This window comes from Musa acuminata, unplaced genomic scaffold, assembly GCF_036884655.1.
Source record: "Musa acuminata AAA Group cultivar baxijiao unplaced genomic scaffold, Cavendish_Baxijiao_AAA HiC_scaffold_799, whole genome shotgun sequence".
Taxonomy (NCBI): domain Eukaryota; kingdom Viridiplantae; phylum Streptophyta; class Magnoliopsida; order Zingiberales; family Musaceae; genus Musa; species Musa acuminata.
The window spans coordinates 7,667-22,455 of NW_027021026.1; the positions used below are offsets into that span (position 1 = coordinate 7,667).

Below are 14,789 nucleotides of genomic sequence, written 5' to 3' on the forward strand. Positions count from 1 at the left end.
TTCAGAGTTATTATGAAATCCATTTCAATGGAAGTTGAAGGAAGAATCGAATATTCAATTATGAAATCATTCATTCCAGAGTTTGATAGATCTTTTGAAAAACTGATTAATCGGACGAGAATAAAGAGAGAGTCCCATTCTACATGTCAATACCGACAACAATGAAATTTATAGTAAGAGGAAAATCCGTCGACTTTTTAAATCGTGAGGGTTCAAGTCCCTCTATCCCCAATAAAAAGCCTATTTTACTTCCTAAGTATTTATCCTCTTCTTTTTTTTTCATCAGTGGTTCAGTTTCAAACAAAAATTCACTATCTTTCTCATTCACTCTACTCTTTCACAAACGGATCCGAACTAAAATCCTTGGATCTTATCCCAATTTGGATAGAACCTGTAACAAATGAACATATATGGGCAAAGAATCTCTATTATTGAATCATTCACAGTCCATATCATTATCCTTACACTTACTTGTCAAATTTTTTACTACTTTTTAGTCCCCTTTAATTAACATAGACACAAGTACTCTACTAGGATGATTGCACGGGAAATGGTCGGGATAGCTCAGTTGGTTAGAGCAGAGGACTGAAAATCCTCGTGTCACCAGTTCAAATCTGGTTCCTGACACGTAAATAATGTATCGGATAGATATTCATACAAATTAATCGAGATAGATCGGGCGTTTAATAGTCTAGAGCATGATACGTATTTACTCATCTAGATGTTACATATTTACTCATCTATTACATATATTTACTCATCTATTACATATTTACTCATCTAGATATATATATATATATATACCTCCCCTTGGGGGGATTGGTTTACATATTTACTCATCTAGATGTATATATATATATACCTCCCCTTGGGGGGATTGGTAAAAAAATATATGTATGGATGGTTATGGTAAAGAACAAAGTGAGATTATGCTCCCGTCTCTTTTTTCTTTCTTGTTTCTTCATACTGTGCTTTCTCTCATTCAAAAAGAATATTAAGTCTTCATCTATATTCAAAAATAAAAATAAATAAGTAAAAGTAAAAAAAAACTTAAAAGTCGAGAGGAGTTAAAAGATAGCAATAGACAGAATGCACTTCAGACACAGTACAAATAAAATCCAATCCCTTTTCATTTCTTCATTTCATATTTTTTGACATTTATTCCATTTCTTCCACTCTTGCTTACGTTACTTTCCGAGGTCCATCTACATCTAAGTAAGTTATGTGCGCGGGTACAAAGTTCATAGTGCAGAACTCTTTTGATTCATCCCATTGTTTCTGCTCATACGAAATGGATATGATCTATTCCAAATTTTGGAATATAAATGAAGTTTTTTTTAGGTTATCCATAATACGAATTAAAGTCCGGTTACTTTCTTTCATCTAGAACGGAACGTAAAAATATTCCTTCACTTGAAAGAAATCTGGAATCGTGTCATAGTCGTATTAAGTAAACATTAATTTCTTATCATTTAATGAGCATCTTGTATTTCATAGAAAATTGGGGTAATATAGTCCTTACGTAGGGGCCAACCTATCCAACTTTCCGGCATCAAAATACGTTTAAGGCGTGGATGATTATCATAAGAGATTCCCAACATATCATAAGATTCGCGTTCTTGAAAATCAGCACTTCTCCAAATCCAGAAAACAGACGGGATTCTAGGATTATTCCTTGGGGCAAATACTTTTATGCATACCTCTTCTGGTTTAGCTATACCATACTGTATTCTCGTAAGATGATACACACTGGCTAAAAATCCGCCTGGTGCTACATCATAGGCACACTGGGAGCGTAAATAATTGTAAACCATATACATATGAAATGACAGCAATGGAATCCCAATCCTCGGTTTTTATTTGTAAAGTTTCTATTCCTCGGCAATCAAAGCCCAAAGATCTATGAACTAAATCATGGTTGACTAACCAATCAGATAAACGATCCTGCCTGCATCTTCTTGATCTCTCCCACATTTGTATTTGTATGAGTATTTCAATTTACAATGAAATTTTTTAAGATTGACCCTTTCTTTCTTATTCTGCACAAAAGAACCTTACCTTGTCTGATTCACTAATTCATGGGAGATACTGAACTTTTGGATTTGAAAAATGTTTCAGAAGGTATCTCTGAAGTAGATGGTGATTGATAGAGCAATTCTTGATCATAATTTTCCAGTATGAGTACTGCGTCTAACACAAAACTTGTGATTGGTAGTAAAACATCGATTTTCCTGTTGAGACACAGTTCTATCTTCAAAGATTTCTCGAGATATTTTCTTACGAAGTTTCGTTATAGCATCTATAACCGCCTCTGGTTTAGGTGGGCAGCCCGGCAAATAGACATCGACAGGAATTAGCTTATCGACTCCACGAACAGTACTATAAGAATCAGTACTGAACATCCTCCTGTAATAGTACAAGCTCCCATAGCAATGACATATTTTGGTTCAGGCATTTGCTCATATAATCTTACTAAAGAAGGAGCCATTTTTCATTGTTACTGTGCCGGCTGTTAAAATTAGGTCTGCTTGTCTAGGACTCGATCTTGGTACCAATCCATAACGATCAAAGTCGAATCGCGAGCCTATTAATGAAGCAAATTCAATGAAAACAACAACTGGTACCGTATAGAAGCGGCCATAAACTGGAAAGTCTTGACCAATTCGAAAGATCATTCAATGTAGTTGAAATAACTGAATTGGTAATTGTTTTGTCAACTAAGGGAAACTCAATCAAATTTCATAACTGTCTCAATGTAATCTTTTTCCTTCATTTTTTATTTTGATTGTCTGAATATTCAGTTAAGACCATTCCAATGCTCCTTTTCGCCATGCATAAACTGAACCAACAATTGGGATAAGCACAAAAAAATTAAAGCTTCGATAAATACAGATACACCCAATACATCGAAACTCATTGCCCATGGATAAAGAAAGACCGTTTCAACATCAAAAAACAACAAAAACTAGAGCAAACATGTAATAGCGGATTCGAAATTGTAACCAAGCATCCCCAATGGGTTCTATACCCGATTCATAACTAGAGAGCTTCTCTGGTCCTTCACTAACCGGGGCTAAAACTCCGGAAATTACAAATGCCAAGATAGGAATAAACGCTTGATATTATTAGAAATGCCCAGAAAATATCATATTCGTGAAGCAGAAACATAAATGTACTCCTATTAATGTGGAATATGCTGAATTATTCGATTCGAATCGGAATTGTCAATTCATCCATAACTTCTTATCTTAGGCGAAAACAAGAATTGATTTTGATCAAATCAAACTGCATAGTTTTAGAGTTTGTTTGCTGTGGGGCATGTTTTGTTTAAAGATTCATCTAATGGAATCCCACTTACATTTTGGATTTCGATTCTATTTAGATATGGTGTAGACATAGGATGCTCTTACACAAACAAAACTCTCTCACTTTGTCTTGGGTTCTCTATCCTCTAGAAAAAGGTAATAAAATACTAAAAATATCCTATGCCTATAACTATTCCTATGCCTATAACTATAATAAATATCAATACCCTATAATATAGTAAAGTAAATATCCTATAATTAAATACTATGAATACTATATTCATTAGAATACTATGTTGATTATATATAATCAACATAATGAAATAATAATAATTTCATTTCCTTTTTTTAAAAACTTAAATTTTTCAATAGTCATATGGGGTAAAATGTCTAGGGATTTTCTAGCATATTCTATATTATTCGAAGTATTCCTTTTTCATTAAAATCTGGGTATAGGATCATTGCTTCTAATTGATTTTGATACGAATATGAATACATAATCTAATGCATCGAATGATTTTTTATCTTTTTCTTGTCCTAGATTTCATTTCTATTTTTCTTAATTGATTCAATCCGTTGAATTGAGAGGTGACATATAACAACTTATATCTTTCTATACAAAAAATTGGAAACTTGGAACCTGTACTATCCCACCTCCTCAGAAAATAAATAAGAAGAATCGAGTTATTTCATTAGAGTTAGAATGAAAGATTCATTCTATTTCGGACCAATCTCTAATACTAAACAAAGATTACGATTTGGAATGAACCAAAATACTTGTTTGTTTTGTTTACGGCAATAACGCTTAATAATATAATGGTAAGACCAAGCAATGGGTTAGATTTCGCTACAAGAAAAAGGTTTTACAGCAAACCTATACTAGACAATGAAACATAGCAAAGAGTGGAGTAGTATAATCGACGGAATCATAAATGATTTACATAACATTTTCAAATAGAAAGAATCACACATTATCGAATGATTCGACGGACCAAATCAAATCCACAAACCCACTCAACTCATAGAATATAGAAGAAGAAACGTTAATATATTTAGGCCCAATTCGTTATCTCTCCATTATCTCTGAATCAATCAATAAGGTTGCTCTTGTTCTGCCAAAAAACGATTAGTGATTAGTTAGGGGGATTCTCCAAATACAAGACAAGACCCAAGACCAAGAAAAGAATAGGTCCTAGACCCATGTGACTTAGGATTAGACTTGGTTGGTCCCATAGAAATGAAAACCATACTAAACTATATACTAAACACTAAACTATATACTAAACAAAAATATAATATATTAGGATTAGGGCTATACGGACTCGAACCGTAGACCTTCTCGGTAAAACAGATCAAACTGATTATTATCGAAATGATTCGAACTGTTTCAAAGACCCAACATGCATTTTGTTGCATTGGGCTCTTTCATCAACTGATGTAAAGATCAGTTAGTCCACCATATTTTTTCTTTAGAGGAAGATAATGAGATGGTTCCATGTGCTCTGATTTATTATTTGTATTCTGATCTAGGAGCAATACCAAAGTGTTTCAAAGAAGGGTTATCTTGACTTAGGTCTGCCTTCGGCCTAGATCAACCTAAGTTAAATGGAATCTCTATCGCTCCGCTGCAACAGTCGAATATGAGACTTCATACACCTTAAAGTTCATAGGACGAAAAGAGGTTATTTTGAGGCCCTTATACTCATTATGCCTAGCATTGAATGGGCTGGGTATTTACCTTATCAACTATCAAATCAATGGCGGGTTCTATTTGATTTGGCAACTGAATTCGCGCCTGAATCGGACCGAACCAAATATTTGTCAGGCTATTGTTCTCTTGTTCCCTCGAACCTATGGAGTAAGACATCGATTTCTCAATACGATCAATTATGTTCATTGCATAATAGGCTCCTTTGAAAAGCATTGGCGCGCGTGTAAACGAGGTGCTCTACCAACTGAGCTATAGCCCTTGTCATAGACATCTTAACATATAGATAATTTCTTGTCAAGATGGATATTCCATAATCCACATCATAGCTCTCTGATCTATTTATTTTATTTACGCTTAACAGAACAGATTTATTTACGCTTAACAGAACAGATTAGTATTGCTTAGAAATAATATTCCACCTATAATCCCCGAAGTGATGGGTTCTTTTTGTGGTGATAAATGACCTACTTAACTCAGTGGTTAGAGTATTGCTTTCATACGGCGGGAGTCATTGGTTCAAATCCAATAGTAGGTAGAACTTATTAGATACCGGAGTCGATGAAATGATATCTAATAAGTTTTTCTACCCCATCTTCTTTTTTTGTTTTATCAGATTAGACTTGATTGTGTTCAATTGGCAGAATCAACATGTGGTGTATAATAAAGAACTTTTTAAAAACTTCTCTTTATTATTTTGATGTATTGACTTGACTAGTAGGAAATAACATTGACAGCCTCTACTCGTGTCCTAGCTCGTCTGAGAGCTAGATTCGCTTCAATTGCTTGTCTCTTACCCTCAGCTCTACTCAAGTTAGCTTCAGCTATTTCAAGAGCTTGTTGAGCTTCTTGCGGATCAATGTCAGTACTTATTTCCGCATCATTTCCTAAAATGGTGATTTCATTATTACCTATTCTAGCGAAACCACCCATCAGAGCCACCGTTAACCATTGGTCGTTGTTGAGGCGTATTCTCAAAAGACCTATATCTACAGCCGTGGCAATAGGGGCGTGGTTTGGTAATACGCCAATTTGGCCACTATTAGTAGATAAAATTATTTCTTTCACTTCTGAGTCCCAAATAATTCGATTAGGAGTCAGTACACAAAGATTTAAGGTCATTTCTTCAATTTGCTCTCCTCTTCTAAGTTCATAGCTTTCGCGGTAGCTTCATCGATGTTACCTACTAAATAAAAGGCCTGCTCGGGAAGACTGTCTAATTCTCCGGAAAGGATCAGTTGAAACCCCCTAATTGTTTCTGCAAGACCAACATATTTTCCTGGAGAACCAGTAAATACTTCTGCCACGAAGAAGGGTTGTGATAAGAAACGCTCGATTTTTCGTGCTCTTGCTACAGTTAAACGATCTTCTTCGGATAATTCGTCCAACCCAAGAATAGCTATAATGTCCTGAAGTTCTTTGTAACGTTGTGAAGTTTGCTTAACTCTTTGCGCAGTTTCATAATGTTCCTCGCCAACGATCCGAGGTTGTAACATAGTTGACGTTGAATCTAAAGGATCCACTGCTGGATAAATACCTTTGGCAGCTAATCCTCTCGATAATACGGTAGTAGCATCTAAATGTGCAAATGTCGTGGCAGGAGCAGGGTCGGTCAAATCGTCCGCAGGTACATAAACGGCTTGGATCGAAGTTATAGATCCCTCTTTGGTAGAAGTAATTCTTTCTTGCAAAGAACCCATTTCTGTACTAAGGGTAGGTTGATAACCCACTGCAGAAGGCATTCTCCCCAATAAGGCGGATACTTCTGATCCTGCTTGGACGAAACGAAAGATATTGTCGATGAATAGAAGTACGTCTTGTTCATTAACATCCCGGAAATATTCCGCCATAGTTAGGGCAGTCAAACCAACTCTCATACGAGCTCCCGGCGGTTCATTCATTTGACCGTAGACTAGAGCTACTTTTGATTCTGCAATATTTTTTTCATTAATTACTCCGGATTCTTTCATTTCCATGTAAAGATCATTTCCTTCACGAGTACGTTCGCCTACTCCGCCAAATACAGATACGCCTCCATGAGCTTTGGCAATGTTGTTGATCAATTCCATGATGAGTACTGTTTTACCTACTCCAGCTCCTCCAAATAGTCCGATTTTTCCTCCACGGCGATAAGGAGCTAAAAGATCCACTACTTTAATTCCTGTTTCAAAGATTGATAATTTCGTCTCTAACTGTATAAAGGCAGGTGCAGGTCTATGAATAGGAGATGTTGTGCTAGTATCTACAGGACCTAAATTATCAACAGGCTCCCCAAGAACGTTGAAAATTCGTCCGAGGGTAGCTCCACCGACTGGAACGCTTAGAGGAGCTCCCGTGTCAATCACTTCCATTCCTCTCATCAGTCCATCTGTAGCACTCATAGCTACAGCTCTAACTCGATTATTTCCTAATAATTGTTGTACCTCACAAGTCACATTAATTTGCTGACCAATAGTATCTCGACCCTTAACTACCAAAGCGTTATAAATATTAGGCATCTTGCCCGGAGGAAAAACAACATCCAGTACTGGGCCAATAATTTGAGCGATACGCCCTAGGTTTTGTTCTTCAAGTGTGGAAACCGCAGGACTAGAAGGGGTAGGATTGATTCTCATAATTATAATTAAAGTAAAGTATGTCGAAAGTTTTTTTGAATAGTGCCATGCCAAGTCGAAAATAAATGTCCGATAGCAAGTTGATCGGTTAATTCAATAAGAAATAAATGGGAGTTAGCACTTGATTTAGTTGGTACCACCCAACCGAATACGATTCAATCGTTTACTCATTCAATTACTCATTCAATGAGTCAATTTTCAAGTTCAGCCAATCCTTCTTTTTTTCAAAAGAAATATTAAGTACATGAAATCACGAGTAAGTCTCTTTCATTTCTCTATCATTATAGAAAAACCATCCGTATTAGATTCTATTATCTATAGAATTCGAACCCGAACTCCATTTATGATTCATTATTTCGATCTAATTGGCCATTGTTCTTTTTTTTTTTTGAATAGATATTGGATTTCCGCCTATCTATTCTTTATACCCTTTTAGGATGAATTATGCCTATTTTCACATCTAGGATTTACATATACAACATATATCACTGTCAAGAGTGAATTTTTCTTAGTATTTGGATTCAAAATAAGAAGGAGATCCATTTGATTTTATTGTAAACTTGCAAAACAAACATTGGGTTTGGGTTGCGCCATATATATCAAAGAGTATACAATAATGATGTATTTGGAGTATACAATAATGATGTATTTGATGAATCAAATACATGGTCTAATAATGAACCATTTCATTTTAACATAACATTGAAATTAGTTGATAATATTAGTTGAATATTTTTTTTCTTTTTTTTTATTTTTATTTTTGTCAAAGGTTTCATTCATGCATAATCTATATCGAGTAGACCTTGTCGTTGTGAGAATTCTTAATTCATGAGTTGTAGGGAGGGACTTATGTCACCACAAACAGAGACTAAAGCAAGTGTTGGATTTAAAGCTGGTGTTAAAGATTACAAATTGAATTATTATACTCCTGACTACGAAGTCAAAGATACTGATATCTTGGCAGCATTCCGAGTAACTCCTCAACCTGGAGTTCCGCCCGAAGAAGCAGGGGCTGCGGTAGCTGCCGAATCTTCTACTGGTACATGGACAACTGTGTGGACTGATGGACTTACCAGTCTTGATCGTTACAAAGGGCGATGCTACCACATCGAGGCCGTTGTTGGGGAGGAAAATCAATATATTGCTTATGTAGCTTATCCTTTAGACCTTTTTGAAGAAGGTTCTGTTACTAACATGTTTACTTCCATTGTGGGTAATGTATTTGGTTTCAAAGCCTTACGAGCTCTACGTCTGGAGGATCTGCGAATTCCCACTTCTTATTCCAAAACTTTCCAAGGCCCGCCTCACGGCATTCAGGTTGAAAGAGATAAGTTGAACAAGTATGGTCGTCCCCTATTGGGATGCACTATTAAACCAAAATTGGGATTATCTGCAAAAAACTACGGTAGAGCGGTTTATGAATGTCTACGTGGTGGACTTGATTTTACCAAAGATGATGAAAACGTAAACTCACAACCATTTATGCGTTGGAGAGATCGTTTCTTATTTTGCACCGAAGCACTTTTTAAAGCGCAGGCCGAAACAGGTGAAATCAAAGGACATTACTTGAATGCTACTGCGGGTACATGTGAAGAAATGATGAAAAGGGCCATATGTGCCAGAGAATTAGGAGTTCCTATCGTAATGCATGACTACTTAACTGGTGGATTCACTGCAAATACTAGCTTGGCTCATTATTGCCGTGACAACGGCCTACTTCTTCACATCCATCGCGCAATGCATGCAGTTATTGATAGACAGAAAAATCATGGTATGCATTTCCGTGTACTAGCTAAAGCATTACGTATGTCTGGTGGAGATCATATTCACGCCGGTACAGTAGTAGGTAAACTGGAAGGGGAACGTGAGATGACTTTAGGTTTCGTTGATTTATTACGTGATGATTATATCGAAAAAGACCGAAGTCGCGGTATTTTCTTCACTCAAGATTGGGTCTCTATGCCAGGTGTTCTGCCCGTGGCTTCAGGGGGTATTCATGTTTGGCATATGCCTGCTCTGACCGAAATCTTTGGGGATGATTCCGTACTACAGTTTGGCGGAGGAACTTTAGGACACCCTTGGGGAAATGCACCTGGTGCAGTAGCTAATAGGGTGGCTTTAGAGGCGTGTGTACAAGCTCGTAATGAGGGACGTGATCTTGCTCGTGAAGGTAATGAAATTATCCGTGAAGCTAGCAAATGGAGCCCTGAACTAGCCGCTGCTTGTGAAGTATGGAAAGAGATCAAATTCGAATTCGAACCAGTAGATAAGCTAGATAAAGAGAAAAAGTAAGTGTGCATAATTCAGTAATTCCTGTTTGTTCTCCTAATTGATTGCAATTAAAGTCGGCCCAATCTTTTCCTAAAAAAAAGATTGGGCCGATTGCCGAATAAAAAAAAAAAGAATGAGCATTCTATACTATGTATTTGCATATATCTTTTATATGTACAGATGTACAGATCTTACCTATATATATACAAGATAAGATCGAAGACTAAACAACTCAATACTTCTATTGTTTGTTGTTGGATCCATAGGATTGGATTAATTATGGATCCTTGGGATTGGTGGACTTTTTTATATCTCCTAGTTTCAGGCCATAGATCAAGCCAAGGGAAAGGCTCCTTTACCCATCCTATATATTGTCTTTTTCGTTCCATGTTAAAATAGAAACTTAATTATTTGATTATACGAGAACAAATTCTTTATTCTTTATTTATAGAAATAAACAACTATCTCTATTTTCGATGAGAATTTGTACATCACATGGAAGAAAGCTGTGTCTTTCTATTTTAAAATTTATAAAAAGATTCTATCAATATATATTGAAGTGATACCTCGGCTTCCCACAAAGGAGAATCATTTCTTTCAATACTTACTCGTTCTTTCAATACTTACTCGTTATTAATTAACAATCCTAATGATTAGGATTAGATTCGTATGCTTAATTCTGATAAGAAATCAAATAGTGAAAGTAAAATGATTATCCATCGAATGTATTGTATTTCATCAAATAGGGGGTAGAAAGACTCTATGGGAAAATGGTGGTTCCGTTCGATGTTGTCTAACGAGAAGTTAGAACATAGGTGTGGGCTAAGTAAATCTAGGTGTGGGCTAAGTAAATCAATGGATAGTCTTGATGGTATTGGACATACCAGTAGAAGTGAACAACCTATTCTAAACGATACGAAGAACGATACGAAGAAAAAGATTCCTAGTTGGAATCATAGTGGTAATTATAGTTTCACTAATGTTGATTCTTTATTTGAAATCAAGGATATTTGGAGTTTGATCTCTGATGACACTTTTTTAGTTAGGGATAGTAATGGTGACAGTTACTCTGTATATTTTGATATTGAAAATCAGATTTTTGAGGTTGACAATGATAGTTCTTTTCTGAGTGAACTAGAAAAAAAACTTTCTAGTTATTTGAGTAGGGGGTCTAAGAAAAAGAATCACTACTATTATCATTACATGTATGATACTCAATCTGGTTGGAATAATCACATTAATAGTTGCATTGATAGTTATCTTCGTTTTGAAGTCAGTATTAATAGTTCTATTTCGGGTAGTACCAACAATTACAGTGACAGTTACTTTTATAACTTCATTTGTACTGAAAATAGAAATAGTAGTGAGAGCGGTAGGTCTAGTAAAAGAACTAGAAAAAATTTCAATGATTTCCATGAAGAGGTGGAATCCGATTTCCATGAAGAAGTAGAATTCCACGAAGAAGTAGAATCCGACTTCCATGAAGAAGTAGAATCCGATTTCCATGAAGAAGTAGAATTCCACGAAGAAGTAGAATCCAATGATTTCAATGAAGAAGTAGAATCTGATTTCAATGAAGAAGTGGAATCCGATTTCAATGAAGAAGTGGAATCCGATTTCAATGAAGAAGTGGAATCCGATTTCAATGAAGAAGTGGAATCCGATTTCAATGAAGAAGTAGAATTCCATGAAGAAGTAGAATTCCATGAAGAAGTAGAATCCGACTTCCATGAAGAAGTAGAATCCAATGATTTCAATATAAATCAAAAATACAAACATTTATGGGTTCAATGCGAAAATTGTTATGGATTAAATTATAAAAAATTTTTTAAGTCAAAAATGAATATTTGTGAACAGTGTGGATATCATTTGAAAATGAGTAGTTCAGATAGAATTGAACTTTCGATTGATCCCGGAACTTGGGATCCTCTGGATAAAGATATGATATCTATAGACCCCATTGATTTTCGTTCAAAAGAGGAACCTTATGGAGATCGTATCGATTCTTATCAAAGAAGGACAGGTTTAGCTGATGCTATTCAAACAGGCATAGGTCAAATAAATGGTATTCCCGTAGCAATTGGCGTTATGGATTTTCAGTTTATGGGAGGTAGTATGGGATCCGTAGTAGGCGAGAAAATTACTCGTTTGATCGAGTATGCTACTAATCGATCTCTACCTGTCATTATTGTGTGTGCTTCTGGAGGAGCACGCATGCAAGAAGGAAGTTTGAGCTTGATGCAAATGGCTAAAATATCTTCTGCTTCATCTAATTATCAATCAGATAAAAAGTTATTCTATGTATCAATTCTTACATCTCCTACAACTGGTGGAGTAACAGCCAGTTTTGGTATGTTGGGGGATATCATTATTGCTGAACCTAACGCCTACATTGCATTTGCGGGTAAAAGAGTAATTGAACAAACATTAAAAAAGGTAATACCTGAAGGTTCACAAGTGTCTGAGTATTTATTCCATAAAGGTTTATTCGACCCAATAGTACCACGTAATCTTTTAAAAGGTGTTCTGGGTGAGTTATTTCAGCTCCACGGTTTCTTTCCCTTGAATCCAAGTTCAAAAATGTAAAGTATAGCACTAGATTCAGTTATTTTATTTGTAGCGAACAAGTATTTAATTCGTCGTAATCAGGTGTTTTCTTTGGTGACATAAGTTCTCCTTGTAATAAGAGACAGAGGTTTCGGATAATTTTTATTTTATATTTTATTATATTTTATTTATTATATTTTAGAATATAGAATATATAGTTTTAGAATATAGAATATATAGTTTCTATCTAGTCATTTTCTATCTAATCATATAGAATTATAGTTGATATTACTTATTACTTATAAATAAATATTATAAATAAATAATATTTATTATAATTTTTTATAATATATTTATAATATAATAATGGCTTGATATAATATAATAATGGCTTGATATTACTTATAATAGATATATCATAAGTAATAGATATATCATAAGAAGATATCTTTCTAATAGATAGAAATATTAAAACAGATAGAAATATTAAATTGAGGCACCTATTCTATGACAGATCCCAACTTACCCTCTATTTTTGTGCCTTTAGTGGGCCTAGTATTTCCGGCAATTGCAATGGTTTCCTTATTTCTTCATGTCCAAAAAAATAAGATTGTCTAGACCCAATGGGACCGAATCTTATCAATTTATTTCAACACTGGATGATAATACAGATATTTATCTCGTGTAATATGGTATGATATGTGGCTCTTTCCGAACACACAAATGAAAGAATCGTTATGCGGATATATGATATCTGCATAAATGCATGTATATGTGAATATAGCTGGTTCAAAATGGATTAGTGAATATTTTAAATAGAAAGTCAATGTATCTAACCAATTACTCTCCTAATGTTTCACATCAGAATAGTGCTAGTTGATGAAAGTTACTTCGGGATCAAGAAAGGTAAAGTCAAATTTATTTGGGTTATTCGCTCAATTCCAATCGAATGCACTGGATCTAGTATAGTATGAATTGGCGATCAGAACATATATGGATAGAACTTATAACGGGGTCTCGAAAAACGAGTAATTTTTGCTGGGCCTGTATCCTTTTTTTAGGTTCACTAGGATTCTTAGTGGTTGGAACTTCCAGTTATCTTGGTAGGAATTTGATACCCGTATTTACATCTCAGCAAATCATTTTTTTTCCACAAGGGATCGTGATGTCTTTCTACGGGATCGCGGGTCTATTCATTAGCTCGTATTTGTGGTGCACAATTTCGTGGAATGTAGGTAGCGGTTATGACCGATTCGATAGAAAAGAAGGAATAGTGTGTATTTTTCGCTGGGGATTTCCTGGAATAAATCGTCGCATCTTCCTTCGCTTCTTTATGAGAGATATCCAATCAATCAGAATAGAGGTTAAAGAGGGTCTTTATACTCGTCGTGTCCTTTATATGGAAATCAGAGGCCAAGGAGCCATTCCCTTGACTCGTACTGATGAGAATTTTACTCCACGAGAAATTGAACAAAAAGCTGCCGAATTGGCCTATTTCTTGCGCGTACCAATTGAAGTATTTTGAAACGAACTGAAGTGAAGAATAAAATGAAGAATAAATATTTTCTCAAGATGGGGGAAGGAACTTGCTAATTCCTCTTTTAATACAACTGAAGTTTCTTCATTCTTTTATACTAGAAAAAGGTCTAATCTAACTAACGAATCTAATCTAATAAGTATAGATTAAATTCATCAAACCTATCCGAACATGTATTTCGTAATACAGAATTCATCTTTTTAGGCCCAAGATTTGGAATTGATACCCTTTTCTGGTTAGACGGTGAAACATTTCGAAAGAATTAATTGATCCAGGGGGAGTTTTTTCGTCTCGAAACTCGATTCGTTACTTCAAGTGGGTTTTCGAGTATTCATCGAAAGGAACAAATGAAAATAAAATTGGTTCAAATTTGCCCAATTGAGATATCTGGAATAATATTTATTTCTTTTTTTCTCATTTTCATCCGAAAAGAACTCTTATTCTATGTCTATATTCCTTCTAAATCAAAAAAAAAATAAAATTATTACACAATAATAGGAAAGGAATAGACCCATAGGTCAATACCTTGTTATACAACTCGTGCTTCAAAGAAATATCAGATCAGATAGAGTCAACGAATGAAGCAGGTTCATTAACAATTCAATTCACAGAAAAAAAAAAATGAAAAAAAAGAAAGCATCGGCCTCCCTCCCATATCTCGCATCTATAGTATTTTTGCCCTGGTGGGTCTCTTTCTCATTTAATAAATGTCTGGAACCTTGGGTTACTAATTGGTGGAATACCAGGCAATCCGAAAATTTTTTGAATCATATTCAAGAGAAAAACGTTCTGGAAAGATTCATAGA

At 35.1% G+C, this 14,789-nt stretch overlaps 3 protein-coding genes across 3 annotated transcripts; 2 read left to right on the top strand and 1 right to left on the bottom strand.

Annotated features, from left to right (window-relative positions):
* Positions 1 to 4,612: 4,612 nt before the first annotated feature.
* On the bottom strand, positions 4,613 to 7,628 carry LOC135664115 (ATP synthase subunit beta, chloroplastic). Its single transcript, XM_065176929.1, has one exon. It carries the CDS (start codon positions 7,626 to 7,628, stop codon positions 6,132 to 6,134), a length of 1,497 nt encoding a protein of 498 aa, XP_065033001.1. The 3' UTR covers positions 4,613 to 6,131.
* An 828-nt stretch (positions 7,629 to 8,456) lies between these two features.
* On the top strand, positions 8,457 to 9,999 carry LOC135664116 (ribulose bisphosphate carboxylase large chain). Its single transcript, XM_065176930.1, has one exon. It carries the CDS (start codon positions 8,457 to 8,459, stop codon positions 9,918 to 9,920), a length of 1,464 nt encoding a protein of 487 aa, XP_065033002.1. The 3' UTR covers positions 9,921 to 9,999.
* Positions 10,000 to 10,592: 593 nt separating this feature from the next.
* On the top strand, positions 10,593 to 14,622 carry LOC135664114 (acetyl-coenzyme A carboxylase carboxyl transferase subunit beta, chloroplastic-like). Its single transcript, XM_065176928.1, has one exon. It carries the CDS (start codon positions 10,662 to 10,664, stop codon positions 12,483 to 12,485), a length of 1,824 nt encoding a protein of 607 aa, XP_065033000.1. The 5' UTR covers positions 10,593 to 10,661; the 3' UTR covers positions 12,486 to 14,622.
* The last annotated feature ends 167 nt before the right edge of the window (positions 14,623 to 14,789 follow it).

Bases quoted from the DNA above. Each gene is read 5' to 3' on its own strand.
- LOC135664116 (XM_065176930.1), top strand. From the start codon at position 8,457: ATGAGTTGTAGGGAGGGACTTATGTCACCACAAACAGAGACTAAAGCA.
- LOC135664114 (XM_065176928.1), top strand. From the start codon at position 10,662: ATGGGAAAATGGTGGTTCCGTTCGATGTTGTCTAACGAGAAGTTAGAA.
- LOC135664115 (XM_065176929.1), bottom strand. From the start codon at position 7,628: ATGAGAATCAATCCTACCCCTTCTAGTCCTGCGGTTTCCACACTTGAA.